The following is a 13,236-nucleotide window of genomic DNA, read 5'->3' as shown; positions in this document are numbered from 1 at the left end:
GGGGGGGGGAGAAAAACAAACAAACCACAAAACCATTTTAAGTGTGTTTTCTCTGTTTAGCCAGTGGGAAGGAAAGAAAAGATCCCTTTAGGAAATGTAAAATATGGACTGTCTCAAAGCCCACACACCAAATACTTTACAGGAACAATCTGGATAACTTTTCAAATCCTTTCTGAGGAAAAGGATAACACTACATGCTTATAATTCAGAAACAGTATTGTGCAAGCAGGGGGTGAATTAATTAGCCAAAATCACTTCAGTTTTATACTCTTAAGCTGTGTCTACACATGAGCCCCTTTTTGAAAGGGCGAAAATTGAAGTTCGGTGGTCGAAATAGTGGCAGTCGAAAGGAAGCACCCGCTGACATTTTTCAGATTGGCACTTCGATCCGCTCTTTCGTAGTGCTGCCACGGTCTTTCGAAAGAGAGCGTCCACATGACTCCAAGCCCTCTTTTGAAAGAAGGGAGGCAGGAAACGCTGTGGATGGGGTGCCCTGGCCAACAAGCCCTTCCGGGGACGCAGCCAGCCGCCTCCTTTAAAGGGCCCCTCCCTCTGCACGAGCCGAGTGCTGCCCAGCCTTTCCCAGCCCGGCAGAGCCCACTCGTGCCCACCATGGAGGCCCAGCGACAGCTTCTGCAGGAGAACACCTTCATCATCGATGCCCTGCTGGCAATGCTGTGCACCACCACCACAGCTGCACCTGATCTCATCAGGTGGCTGGGCGATCCCCCCAGGCCTGCAGGGCTCCCCCCCCCAGGGGCACCACCGGGTGCCCCAGTGCCTCTGAACCTACCCCAGCAGCACCGACTGGTGGGAGCACATGGTTCTAGGGGAATGGGGTGAGGAAAGGTGGCTGCAGAACTTCCGGATGTCAAGGCAGACCTTCGATGAGATCTGCCACTGGCTCGCCCCCGCACTCCGGCACCAGGACACCTGCATGCGGCCAGCCCTCACACTAGAGAAACGGGTTGCGATTGCCATCTGGAAGCCGGCCACCCTGGACTCCTACCACCCTGTGGGACAGCAGTTCGGGGTGGGCAAGGCCACCGTCAGAGCTGTACTTATTGAGGTAAGGTGGGGCTGGGGGAAGGTGAACCCTCCACGGCAGGGGGCTGGATGGCAGGGGACAGAACAGGCCCAAGGCAGGGGGCCACACCCTCACTAGAGCATATGTCCCCCTCCCCCCACCCTGGGTCGTCAGAGCCATCAATGCAATGCTGCCCCATAGGGTCATCTGCCTAAAGGATCTGGACAACACTGTCGCTGGCTTCCAGGACCTGAGCTTTCCGAACTGCATCTGCATTTTGGATGGCACGCACATCCCCATCTGCGCTCCACCACACAGCGCTGGCCAGTACATCAACCGAAGGGGCTACCATTGGGTGATGCTCCAGGCCCTGGTGGATGCGAGAGAAGTTGTTGAACTGGCCCATGTGGGCTGGGCCGGCTGCACCCATGATGTCCGGGTCTTCGGAACTCCGGCCTCTGCTGGCACATGGGGGCCGACACTTTTGTCCCCCAGCGGGAGATCCCAGTGGCAGAGGGCATCATTATGCCACTCCACATGGTGGCAGACGTGGCGTTCCCCCTGCAGCCATGGCTCATGAGGCTGTACACAGGACACCTCAACCCCACCCAGGAGGCATTCAATCAGCACCTCAACCACACCCACGATGGGGTAGAGCAGGCCTTCAGGTGCCTAAAGGGGTGGTGGAGGTGCCTCCTCACACGGCTGGAGGTTGGGGTCTTCAACGTGCCCCAGGGGGTGGGTGCCTCTTGTGTCCTCCATAATGTCATGGAGGGAAAGGGGGACACCTATGTCCCTGGGGGGGCCCCCTCTGGCCGGTGCCAGCTATGTGCAGCAGGGCGCCACCCCCATCTGCAGTCCTTTGCTGACTGCCACCTCTGACCCACATGCACACCCACCCCATGCACATCTGCCACCCACTGTCCCCGCACATCCATCACCCACTGTCCCCCTGAGGAGCACAGCATAGAGTGGTGAACAATAAAAGAAACATTTATTTAACTATTTTTGTTGGTAACTATGTATGAGGGGAACCTAACTTGGAGGGGGGCGAGGCGCTCATTCCAGGGCAGGGGTGCTGGGCCATGAGCCCCTTCGCCCCTGCCTCCCCCTGTGCAGAGTCCCCCCAGCGGGGAGGAGAGGGTGCAGGTAGCACTGGCAGGTATTACTGGTAAGTGGGCCTGGTGGGGGGAGCTGCCGGGGGGCCAGGAGGCGGGCAACAGTGGCTGTATGGTCCCAGAGGGCATGGCCAATGCCCTCCAGGGTGGTCAGCAGCCTCTCCCAGGCTGCCCTCCTCCAGTCCATGTCGGCCTGGGCGAGCCACTGGTGTTGCTTGGCCGCCTCGGCCTGGTGCTGGCTAGCGGGGTCCTAGCTGGCTCGCTGCTCTCGGGGACAAGGGATGGTGCAGGGCTCTCCCAGCCCATGGATGGTGCGGCTGTGTGGAGGAGGAGGAGAGCATATCAGTAATGTGCCCCAGACGGAGGGGACCAGGCTGTGGCCTACCCCCTGGTGCGCCCCAGCCCTCCCCCAAAAGGGCACCGACCTGCCCCCCACGGGCTGGGCTTCCCAGCCTGGGGGTGCATCCAGGGGTCTCTCCTGCAGGTGGCCCCTCCCAGCCTGCGGTGTGAGGGCCCCAGGTACTGTCCAGCACTGACTGTCCGCCATCCCTGTGCGGCTTCTAGTGCTGTCCACTGAGGGCGGGTGCTGGGCACCGCTGGTGTGCCACCACAGGGTGCCACATCCCACGTAGGGGGGTTGCCTGTGTGCGGCCCAGGACCACCGGTCCTGTGTGCAGACGACTAGCCGTTGCGTGGCCCCCACCCTGTGGAGCAGGTGTGCACTACTCCCTGTATGTACCAGAGGGTCCCTCGGCAACGTCCGGGGATGTCCAGCTCCCGGTTGCCCAGCTGGAGGAGCAGGAGGGGGTGACAATGGTGAGGTCCCCCTCCTCGCTCGACCACTCCGTGGTCCCCTCACCCTCCTGCGTCCCTGGTCTGGGCTGCTGCTGCTCCTCCGGCTGCAGCTCCTCGCTGGGGGTAGGGAGGTCTCCTGGGGCCCCAGGATGCCCCAGAGCTCCCTGTAGAAGGGGCATGTTGCTGGAGCTACCCCAGATGGTCTGGCCTGGTCCCTGGCCCGGGCATAGCCCTGGCACAGCTCTTTTACCTTGGAACATACCTGCTCCGCGATACGCTCCGGGAGACCCCCGGTGTGGAGGCCCTGCGCCAGGCGGCTGAAGACAGTGGCATTGCACCGCTTGACCCCCATGTTGTGCAGGACCTCCTCCATCCTTCCAGAGGCTGAGGACGTCCCGCAGCTCCCGCTCCATCCAGGAGGGGGCCCTTTTTTTTCTCCCCCTGTGAGCCCTGCAGCGGCTTGGGGGCGGGAGGTGCTGGCTGCTGGCTATGCTGGTGCTGGAGCACACGGAGCAGCTGCTCCTAGCACACATGCAGCTTCCTGCCCTGGGTTTTCTGCGTGCGTATGGCTTTAAGGCAAAGGACCATACAGTCCAGCTGGAGCGGCCCCACACTCCAGCTGACCAGCACCATGGCGGACCCGTATTTCGAAAGAGCGGACTGTAGAGCATCTACACATGTACTCTTTTGATTAGTATTTCAAAAGGGAGCGAACTTCCTGATACGGGATTAGGGTTCGGATTTTGAAGTCTGCGCCCCATTCTTTTGAAAGACGGGTTTACATGTGTGGACGTTCCTCCTACTCTTTCGAAAAAAGGCCCCTTCTTTCGAATTTTTGTGCATGTGTAGACACAGCTTTTAGGTTGGGATCATTTTGATTTACCTAAATGTGCCTCAAAGGGGGAACCATCCTGATTATCTTGAGTAATAAAACATCTCTCAGAATTTTTAATTACATCGTTAGGTTCCTTTGCTGTTATGTGAAATTAATAGACCTTTCATTTGTAGACGACCTATTATGTAACTGCATTAGAATGTGGTCTCTTTATTTGCATGAAGTGCTCTCTCTCAATGCTGATTTCTTACAACATACTACAGTAGCAGACTGAAGTTTTATATGTGAACTATTACAGTAGATTAGCGTTTTGCTTTTGACCCAAATTGACAATGGTGTTTCTGTTCCTCTTACAGAAAATGAAACATCAGTGAAGACAGGAAATTAAGCGTCTCTATCTTCTCTGTTGCCCTTCTCCATTAGACAAGGTGGCTGGGATTTGCAAACTGCAATTACAAATGAAGGCAAGAATGACTATTCCTTCAACTGCTGTACGTCTACAGGGAGAATGAATCCATGAGCTATGAAGGCATCACTACTTGAGTTTTCTGTACGTGGTTAGCATCATGCCATTGAGCTGTTGCACCCAGAGTTAAGAAAATTATAGGACATCATCTAGTCAGAATGATTAAATTGGTGAATAGCTATGGATGGGGAAGAATACAGAAGGAAATTGCAGAGATTTCCAAAGGGGATAATTCTGTTAAGCTACAGCCAACAAAAGCCAGCGATTAGGAGGAAAATATAGTTATTTATAACCAAAGTCACTTTAATATTAAACTGTGCATTTCAAAATGTTTTCAGATACTAGACGTGTGTGGTCTTTAAATTCTTAAGTAAAATCTTACATGGCACACAAATAATCCCCTTCAAAAGTGCAAATACAACTGTGTACCTTCTATAGGGGAGAAAAATGGTTGAAACAGTCAGCTGATTGCACAGAAGTAAAATCTATATTTAAATACAGACTTCGCTAAGGTTTCTCATTATGTTTCAAATAAAGACAATAGTAAATAAACTACACTATCCAATGTACCTGATGAGAATATGCTAATGAAACAATTGTTTTTGCTGAAGACTATAGTACCTAATTTTACAGAGATCTACTGGATCTTAGATCATTGTAGCTGACAAAAAGCTGTAGGGCAAAGATTCTATAAGGGAGACATATTTGTGTATGGGAAGCTGGGGAGAGAACTAGGATTTTTTTTTCTAGTTCTGATATTAGACTAAATCTCTCCAAGGCTTAAGCTAGTGTAGTATTACTATGTGCTATATGAATCTTTGACTTTGTATTTGTGGGTAATTTAAGCACTATACTCAGATGTATAGACACTCTTTTCTTAACCTGTGTGTTATATAAAATTTTAACATTAGCTTTAAAGCCTGTTAAAAACAAAAAGAATGAGCCACCCTTCCCCTCTTATTTTCTCTCCTACTCCAGAGAAGAATCTTTCATGATGGTGTTAAAACATGGTGGATAAACAAGAGATGAGTTAAGAAATAGCTGCAGACAATAACCATGGAATGCTTTCATGTGTGAAAATACTGGTTATTGCAATGTACAAAGTACCAGTGAAGTTAGACACAACTTAGATAACTCCCAGTTGATTAAATATTGTTTAGCCAAGAAACTAAAAAGCACAAGAAGGATACCGATACCTACAACTGTTGTTCCTTCATCTGGAATAGTTCAATCAGTATTAAATTAATTGAAAAATAAATACTGGAGTCACCTTAAAAAAACTGAATAAAAACTATTCATGCTTTTATACAACTGCTTCAACTCCAAAAGATTAAAACATCCTGACGTGCAGAATTGGAGTGCTCTCTCATGCAGCTATGTTTTGAAGAATGACTACGATGGCATGGTTTTAAGAAAAGGAAGCTATACCCATAGCAATTACTTGTTTACATCACTATTCCAAGACTTAAGGGAATCAGTATCCAGGACAAGAGGTATTTTTGAAACTGATGCTGCTGTCAGGTTTCAGTTTGAACCGTTAAACCTCATGATGATCCTCTATTATAGCATTTGAAACAATTCAGATGTAAAATAAATAAATCAATCAGATACACAAAGGAATATAGTGTATTTTTGAAGTCAGGAACCATCCATAACTATAAATGAATAATGTACTTACCATTTGCTGTCTAGCTTCTTCAAAGGCACGTTTTTCTTCCTCCAAACGTTGTCTTGCCTCCTCCTCTACTTGCCGCCTTTGATTTTCTTGTCTTTGTTTTTCCAGTTCTTCAAATGTTAATTTCAGTTTCCCAGGAGAAAGAGGTTCATTTGTTTCACTGCCTTCGTTTTCATCTTCATCCTAGATACCAAAAATGAAAGTTAAATACAGTTTTAAATATCAAACCAATGTTTCTCAAGTATTCCTCATAATTTCTTTACCATGACAAATGAAAGACACTTGGCTTCCTTAAGGGATCGTTTTTGTTCTTCATATATTATCTTCCTATCTTCTCTCTCATTTCCTGTGTCTTCAGAATTTATTTTCATCTTTCCAGGTATTTTGTTAGGTTTGACAGGCACTACTGTCACCAGCAGCGAATCATCACCTTCCTGTTAATAATAAATTTGTTTCCAATAAATATTGATTTTTAGCATAGGCTTTCCACATGCAGCTGCCACTGTTACCTGTGCGTCTCAAAATTGTCAACATAATTATACTGAGACCAAAAGTAGGGACCAAAGCAAAACATTTTCCAGTGCCACTGACAACAGAAGACACCAAGAGAAGTCTATTTTAAATTGAAATGTGCTAGTTCCAAGTGTTCATAGAACTTGGACAGTATCTTCATTCACAGTTGAACTTATGTAGAACTATGCATGGCTGATGGAAAAAAGCTACTGAAATTTTGCAGACATAATTTTAAATGCACCTGTGTTTTAAAGTGTTATGCGCCATTTGAAAAAAGACAGTTACTTGTTTCTGTAACTGTTGTTCAAGATGTTGCCCATGTCCATTCTAATGTATGTTTGCATGCATGCCCAGTTGCTGGAAGTCTTTTTATCCTAGCTGGCAGCCATCAGATCTGTGTGGCACCCCTGGAGTGGCGCCAATATGACGACCAATATGTACACTGCCCGCCCAACTCCCTGCTCAGTCCCTTCTTGCTGGCTACTCGGGCAGTAGAGAAAGGCGGGAGGGTTTTGGAATGGACATGAACACCACACCTCGAAGAACACCAGTTAGGGAAACAGATAACTGTCTTTTCTTCAAGTGATTGGTCATGTGCATTCCAATGCCTGTGAACTGCCTTTGACCAACCAGTCATCCAAGTACAGGAACAACTGGACTCTGCCTGCAGAGGAAGGCTGTCACCACCTCCGTGCACTTGGTGAAGAGCCTGGGAGCCATCAACCGGCCAAAAAGGACGACTGTGAACTGATACAGTCTAATGTAGTGAATGGAGGACACTAACATGAAAGTACGCATCCTGTAAGACAAGAGCAGCAAACCAATGCCCTTGATCCAGCAAAGGAAAGATGAGTCCCAGGGAGACCATGTGAAACCTAATCTTTTTTACAAACTTGCTCAGGCTTTGCAGACGTAACATAAGAATGGCCATACTGGGTCAGACCAAAGGTCCATCCACCCTAGTAGCCTGTCTGCCGACAGTGGCCAGCACCAGGTGCCCCAGAGGTGGTGGACCGAAGACAATGATCAAGTGATTTGCCTACTGCCATCCATCTCCAGCCTCTGACAATCAGAGGCCTGGGATACCATTCCTACCCTTGGCTAATAGCCTTTTATGGACCTAACCTAACCTCCATGAATTTATCTAGCTCTTTCTTAAATTCTGTTATAGTCCTAGCCTTCACAGTCTCCCCTGGCAAGGAGTGCCACAGGTTAACTGTGTGTTGAGTGAAGAAGAACTTTCTTTTATTAGTTTTAAACCTGCTACCCATTATATAGCACCAGGTGCAGTAACAGAGAAGCTCTGGCCTCTGCCAGCAGAGATGGGGCCCTGGACTGCAGTCACAGAAACTGCCCTTGATCCCCTGGGCATTCCACAAGTCCCTAAAATGGCCATTGTGGTGAGGCTGGCCAGTTTTGTTCACTATGTCCCTGCACTGAGCGTCCCTTTGTCTTTTACCAGTGCCATGGCTGCACTCGGTGCCAGTGCGCTCCCCACCGAGGATGCTGTACTCAGTCCCACAGATGGCAATTGCTCTGGCTAGAGAGCCATTTCCATAAGGAGGACCTTCAGGCACAGTGCCTTGTCTTTTAAGGTCCTCCTCTTAAAACTTCTATAAGTGGGACAGTGATCTTGCTGATGGCTCTCACTCAAGCACTTTAGACAGGCTGAATGTAGGTCACTCTTTGACATGCACTTGCCATACTCTCCACAGGCTTTGAAGCCTGGGTACTTCAGCATGCCCCAACACCACAAGAGGTAGGAAACAAGCCTCCCAACTTCACCCAGACAACTAACTACCTAACTAATGAACTATAAACAATCATTAACTATCTACACATAAGCAAAACTACCAGCAAAGAAGGCTGCTCCTACGAGCAATGGAGTTCTGACAACCCACACTGTGGCAAGAAGGGAGTGGGCAGTGTAGAAATGGGGCACCGTACTGGTGCCACTCCAGGAGGCACCACACCAACCTGATGGCTAGTGGCTAGGGGAAAAAGACTTCTGGCAACTGGGCCTGCGCATGTGCACGCACCTACATTGGAATGCACATAAAAACAAGCTAGCATGGAGTTTGCTTCCACACACACTTTCTCCAGAAGAAAAACATGGTTTAAAAAAATAGTATGTGAAGTGAAGGTCAGTACCACTAATCTGTCTTGGACAGAAGTCTGAGCCCCATTGTTCAGTCTCCATGATACCTGGGACTGAATCCTTATTAATTTTTTAAGTGACAGAAGTGCAGCACTTCAAAGTGTCTGATTACAGCAACACTGACAACTCAAACATTTAGGCTAAATCTACTGCTGTCAAGTGAATTTGACATTGTCCAATTTTGGATGGTCCAATACAAATTCATGTGAGAAAGTATCGTCTACGATGTGGGTTTAACACAGTTATCACCATTAAGGAGAGGCTGTCTAGTAATTTAAACCCAAAACTTAGATTGTTTTTAAAAAAAACTGCAGCAGAAACATGATCATTACACTTTGTTTCGACACCTTTGTGAAAAACAATGGGGATTTGGTGTCTAACTTTTTTAAATTAAACATCCCCTTAGAACGCTGGACTCTCTCAGACAACATTTTATTATCATGTATACCATGTGTCTTAAATTGACAAAACAAGCCAGGCTAGTTATGCTTTCCAAGCTGAAGTGCAATAAATAAATCAAAACATTGTTAAAATTATAAACATTCTTTCTTTTAAACAAATCTAAAAACATTGTATGTATTATAACATTTAAAAACCTTTGAAATTATCTTTTTAATTTCAGTATTAAAAAGGCAAAGATCTTTTAAGATTAGATTTTCAAAGCTACTAGTGCATTTAGAGGCCCTTGTCCCATGATCACCAAAATCCCTTGCACAGCTTTGAAAATGTAAACTTTCATTTTTTTATTGTGACTTTCATGGATGGTAAGTCATTCACCTTTAAACTTGTTTTAAAGCGACAATAAATTGGCCTTATAGACAGCCACAACATACAGTACCAAACCATTTTCTGTTTTTTTTTACCTTGTTACAGAAGTTAAGTGAAAAATTAAGTGTTATTTACCCAATCCCCGAGTAAAATAAAAAAGCAATGAATAAAAAAAAAAAAAGGTGAATGTTTCTTTGTAAAAAAGTCCAATTACCTCTGATGCGGATTCAGTTCCTGTATTGTTTATGTCATCAATCTATTAAATGAGAATTTCACACAGTTGTTACTTTTGTTCTTTGCCTTAGACTTTCAAACATAAAATGGAAAGTTAATTTGTGCATCAGTGAGTACATGTATACTGCATTTAAGATTTTGTATCTTGGTGGGTAGGGGCAACAGAGGGATACCACACTGAACATGTTTTGATAGCTATGAGTTGAATTCAACATTAAATTTTAATGGTTAGGGTGTATGTCATATTCTGTGCCTTACGAGACAGAGGCTTGCTTTACTAGCTGTCTAATTCTGGAAACAGAATTGAAACCCTGGGTATATCATAGTAATCTTACTTAGCTGCTTAGTGATGAACTTGTAAACACAGTGTACGTAAAGATGTGTGTTCAGCTGCATTCCATAACTATGCAAGAGAAGCCAAAGAATCTGTCATTTAATTTCATATGAGTGACCTTGTCATTCCCTTGAGATGTAGCCTTGTGAGAGTCCTCTTCCCTGTACTTGTATTTCATATTATTGATATTAGTTCTATATATTTTACTGTCTGAAATGACTAACTTCCTTCCTAAGTATAAATGTACATATTATACTCTTGCATTTCAAAGTAAGCAAGCTCTAGAACAAGTACTAAAAGAGATTATGGGCTAAACTTTCAGCAGAATCCTCACAACTTAGCAATGTTACTCCCAGTAGGATGTGAATAGCTAGGAGTTCTTCTTCTGGGTGGAGAAAAGACATTAAGTGCTAATATTTCTGGTTAAACAAACCATTTGTTCATGTCCTGAAAATGACATGTAGTCTGTTACTCGCACAGGTAAGACGACTACACATCCCAATTCAGATGTCTAAAAAGATAAAAATTAGGCTTTGGCTACTCATTTAGGCTGTTTCTACACAGGCCACTTTCTTCAAAAGTGGCATGCTAATACACGGCCCAAAATATGCTAGTGAGGCATGGATGCAAATTCCCCATATCTCATTAGCATAAGGTCACGTGATTTGGAGTCCGGAAGAATGTTTGGGAAGAATGGGCCTCTGGAAGAAGGACTTCCTTCTGGAAGACCTCCCCCAGGGACCACGCTTCTAAAGGGTGTTTTGGAGTCCGGAAGAACGGTCTTCTGGACTCCAAATCACGTGACCTTATGCTAATGAGGCACTGGGAATTTGCATCCGTGCTTCATTAGCATACTTTGGCCTATGTAGAAACAACCTAATAGAACAGAAATTATCTGAAAAAAGAAAATAGTGATTGAAGCATGATTCAAGTTATCTTTAGGGAACAATCTGTGCTTCCTACAAACACTTATTTTCAGTAATAAACTTGAGCATAAATAAAAATTGCTCATCTAAAAAGTGAATATAACAAAAAATGTTTTAAAATTCACTTAGTCAACACTGCCTTCAACCAAATCCAGAGTCCATGGTTGATTCATTCTCTGCCCTATTTCTTGTTCATGTTTTTGATCAGTGCCTGGTTTTGGCTATAACTCAAGCTTGTTGTTTAAAAAGAGTGATAACCTTCCTACACACCCCAAAAACTCCCCCACTGCACTAACCATCTTCCTCCTAGAGTACAGTCTATTCATCTGCTCTCAAGAAACTAAGACCAAACCTTCCTGCTGAACTCCTAGTCCACATTTTTTATTTTGCATGGCTTTTTTTTCCCTATTTGATATCTGCTTAGTATTCAGAACAAGATATATATACCTGCTGGGCTTTTTTTGCCAGTTCTCTCTGAATTTTCTTTTTCTCAATCATATCTTGTTCAATTCTACGCTTTCTTTCCTCTTCCATTCTTTTTCTTTCTTCTTCTTGTCTCTGCTTCTCCATTTCTGCAAACTTGCCTTTAACAGTTCCTATGAATATGATATACAAAACTCAGTAATTTGATCTTATCCTCAACTGCCACACTACATGGACTTTTAAACTTAATCTCTCACCTGTTAGCTTTGGAACATAAGCCTTTTCTATTTTAGAAGACTTTGTTTCTTCATCATCAGAAGCAAGCAGTTCTTTCATCTAGTTGATTAAAAAGAGAAACTAGAATTAAACTGTACGAATTAGAAGACAATTTCAATATTGCCATATAAAACATTCAAAAAGTTTGCATACCAGATGTTAAATCTACTTATTTGAATTACAGTAAACTCATATCTAGCAGCCCTGTGACCAGGAGGCTGCTGGGTATTCAAATATTCTGGATAATAGAGAGGTTTACCTACCAATGCATAACACTAGGGAAAAACAAAATTAAGAAGCAAATTAAAAATTATGCAGGGTACTTTATTTACCATCCATAATATTGTACACCATCAACTCATACTGTATTTGCTGTATTTATTTGTATTTATTTTGACTATACTGTACTTGTGGAAAACATAACTAAAATTTACTTATGGTTAAAATGCTGTTTATTTCAGAGTTCTGGACAATAGAATGCTGGATATGAAACAGTTTATTATACAATGAAAAGTCCCATAAATATCAAATTTTTATAATAGTGATTTTCTTTAAAAAATGAAAAATATTTGCAAAGAAAAATAACCTCCTGTTTTCTCCTGTTCCATTCTCTCTCTCTAACATATTGTTCTTTTCTTCTTTGCTTTTCATCTCTAGATCTCCTTTGATTTCTTTCTTCCCTTGCTTTCTGCATAGCTTCAAATTTATCCTTTACATCACCCTTGTGAAGTTTGGGCACATAGGATTTTTGGACAGGTTTAGATGAAGAAAGCAGAATCTTTGTAAAGATAAAGAAGAAGTAAAGTAAAGATAAGGAAAATAAAGTTGAAAAAGATGAAGAGAAATTGTATGATAGATTGGACTAGACAGTGTGAGATTTCTCAAAATAAAATACACATATGATATTATTTTTGTGCCACTGGCTATATTTTACTATTTTAAGCAATGAAGCAGAAATAAATGTGAGGAAATAAACTGAGTTTTATTCGACCTTAGCTTTGTGAGCCCTGTTGATTTTAATAGAGGGCTGACTAGTTGAACATTGAATTTTGAGAATGTACCTTTACAACACACATGAAAGAGAATATACATCTCTATATTGTTGCATGAGCACATTCACACTGAAAATAGAAATATTAATATATTTCATTATCCCTATAAAAGAGAGAGTGACTTAGATTTCAGGTATATGCAAGGAAATGGGTATTAGCATCTGTCTCTAATGTGTTTTTTTCATGTAATGCAGATGTTTTGCACCACATATTGTTGAATCTTCTCACATGGCAGCATTTTAAAAGGAAAAAAATATATACATCTTCCATTTGAAAACCTAGGCACATTGTCAAAAATTAATTCTTGTGTTGGGATTGATCCAACAGCTACACAATAGCTGAGTAGCCAAGCTCTCTTTTGCAACAGAGACCTATTGTAGATGGCTGAAGAATTTTTAAAGGGCATGTTTCTATGCTAATACCTTCCTCATCTGTATGCATCTGCTGGCGCAAGTTACTATTGTTATACCCATGTCTTACAAATATTTGAGTGTTTTATCTCCTTTTACTCTTCACTGCCAACAAAGTATGGTTGAATCAGCTGAAAAACAGACTGAAAACATTTCATATTTTATATGCTTCCCATTTCAGTACTACATCAGATGTTAGGATTTAAAACAAGTAACTGTCACTAAG

The 13,236-nt window shown here is 43.9% G+C and overlaps 2 protein-coding genes across 10 annotated transcripts in view; one reads left to right on the top strand and one right to left on the bottom strand.

The window, feature by feature from the left end:
- FUBP1 (far upstream element binding protein 1) overlaps nucleotides 1-4,794 on the top strand; it is a 61,615-nt gene extending 56,821 nt beyond the window's left edge. The window contains exon 24 of one of the 2 annotated variants that reach the window (XR_012646678.1): nucleotides 4,132-4,147. Coding sequence is in view for 1 of the 2 variants with exons in the window: in XM_075003591.1 (XP_074859692.1) it covers nucleotides 4,132-4,149 (18 nt within the window). In the remaining variant the exon portion in view is untranslated. Of the gene's footprint in view, nucleotides 1-4,131 lie in introns of both variants that reach the window. The other variant, XM_075003591.1, reaches the window with a different exon arrangement.
- NEXN (nexilin F-actin binding protein) overlaps nucleotides 1-13,236 on the bottom strand; it is a 44,050-nt gene that overhangs the window by 15,537 nt on the left and 15,277 nt on the right. For 4 of the 8 annotated variants that reach the window (XM_075003600.1, XM_075003597.1, XM_075003596.1 and 1 more), the window contains 6 exons: nucleotides 12,135-12,326; nucleotides 11,530-11,608; nucleotides 11,297-11,445; nucleotides 9,570-9,611; nucleotides 6,180-6,350; nucleotides 5,920-6,099 (listed from right to left, as the gene is read on the bottom strand). In XM_075003600.1, coding sequence (XP_074859701.1) covers nucleotides 5,920-6,099; nucleotides 6,180-6,350; nucleotides 9,570-9,611; nucleotides 11,297-11,445; nucleotides 11,530-11,608; nucleotides 12,135-12,326 — 813 coding nt within the window. The remainder of the gene's footprint in view (nucleotides 1-5,919; nucleotides 6,100-6,179; nucleotides 6,351-9,569; nucleotides 9,612-11,296; nucleotides 11,446-11,529; nucleotides 11,609-12,134; nucleotides 12,327-13,236) is intronic. The other 4 variants (XM_075003604.1, XM_075003602.1, XM_075003603.1 and 1 more) reach the window with 2 other exon arrangements.

This window comes from Carettochelys insculpta, chromosome 9 (genome assembly GCF_033958435.1).
Source record: "Carettochelys insculpta isolate YL-2023 chromosome 9, ASM3395843v1, whole genome shotgun sequence".
Classification (NCBI taxonomy): domain Eukaryota; kingdom Metazoa; phylum Chordata; order Testudines; family Carettochelyidae; genus Carettochelys; species Carettochelys insculpta.
This window is presented reverse-complemented; position numbering and strand designations above follow the sequence as displayed.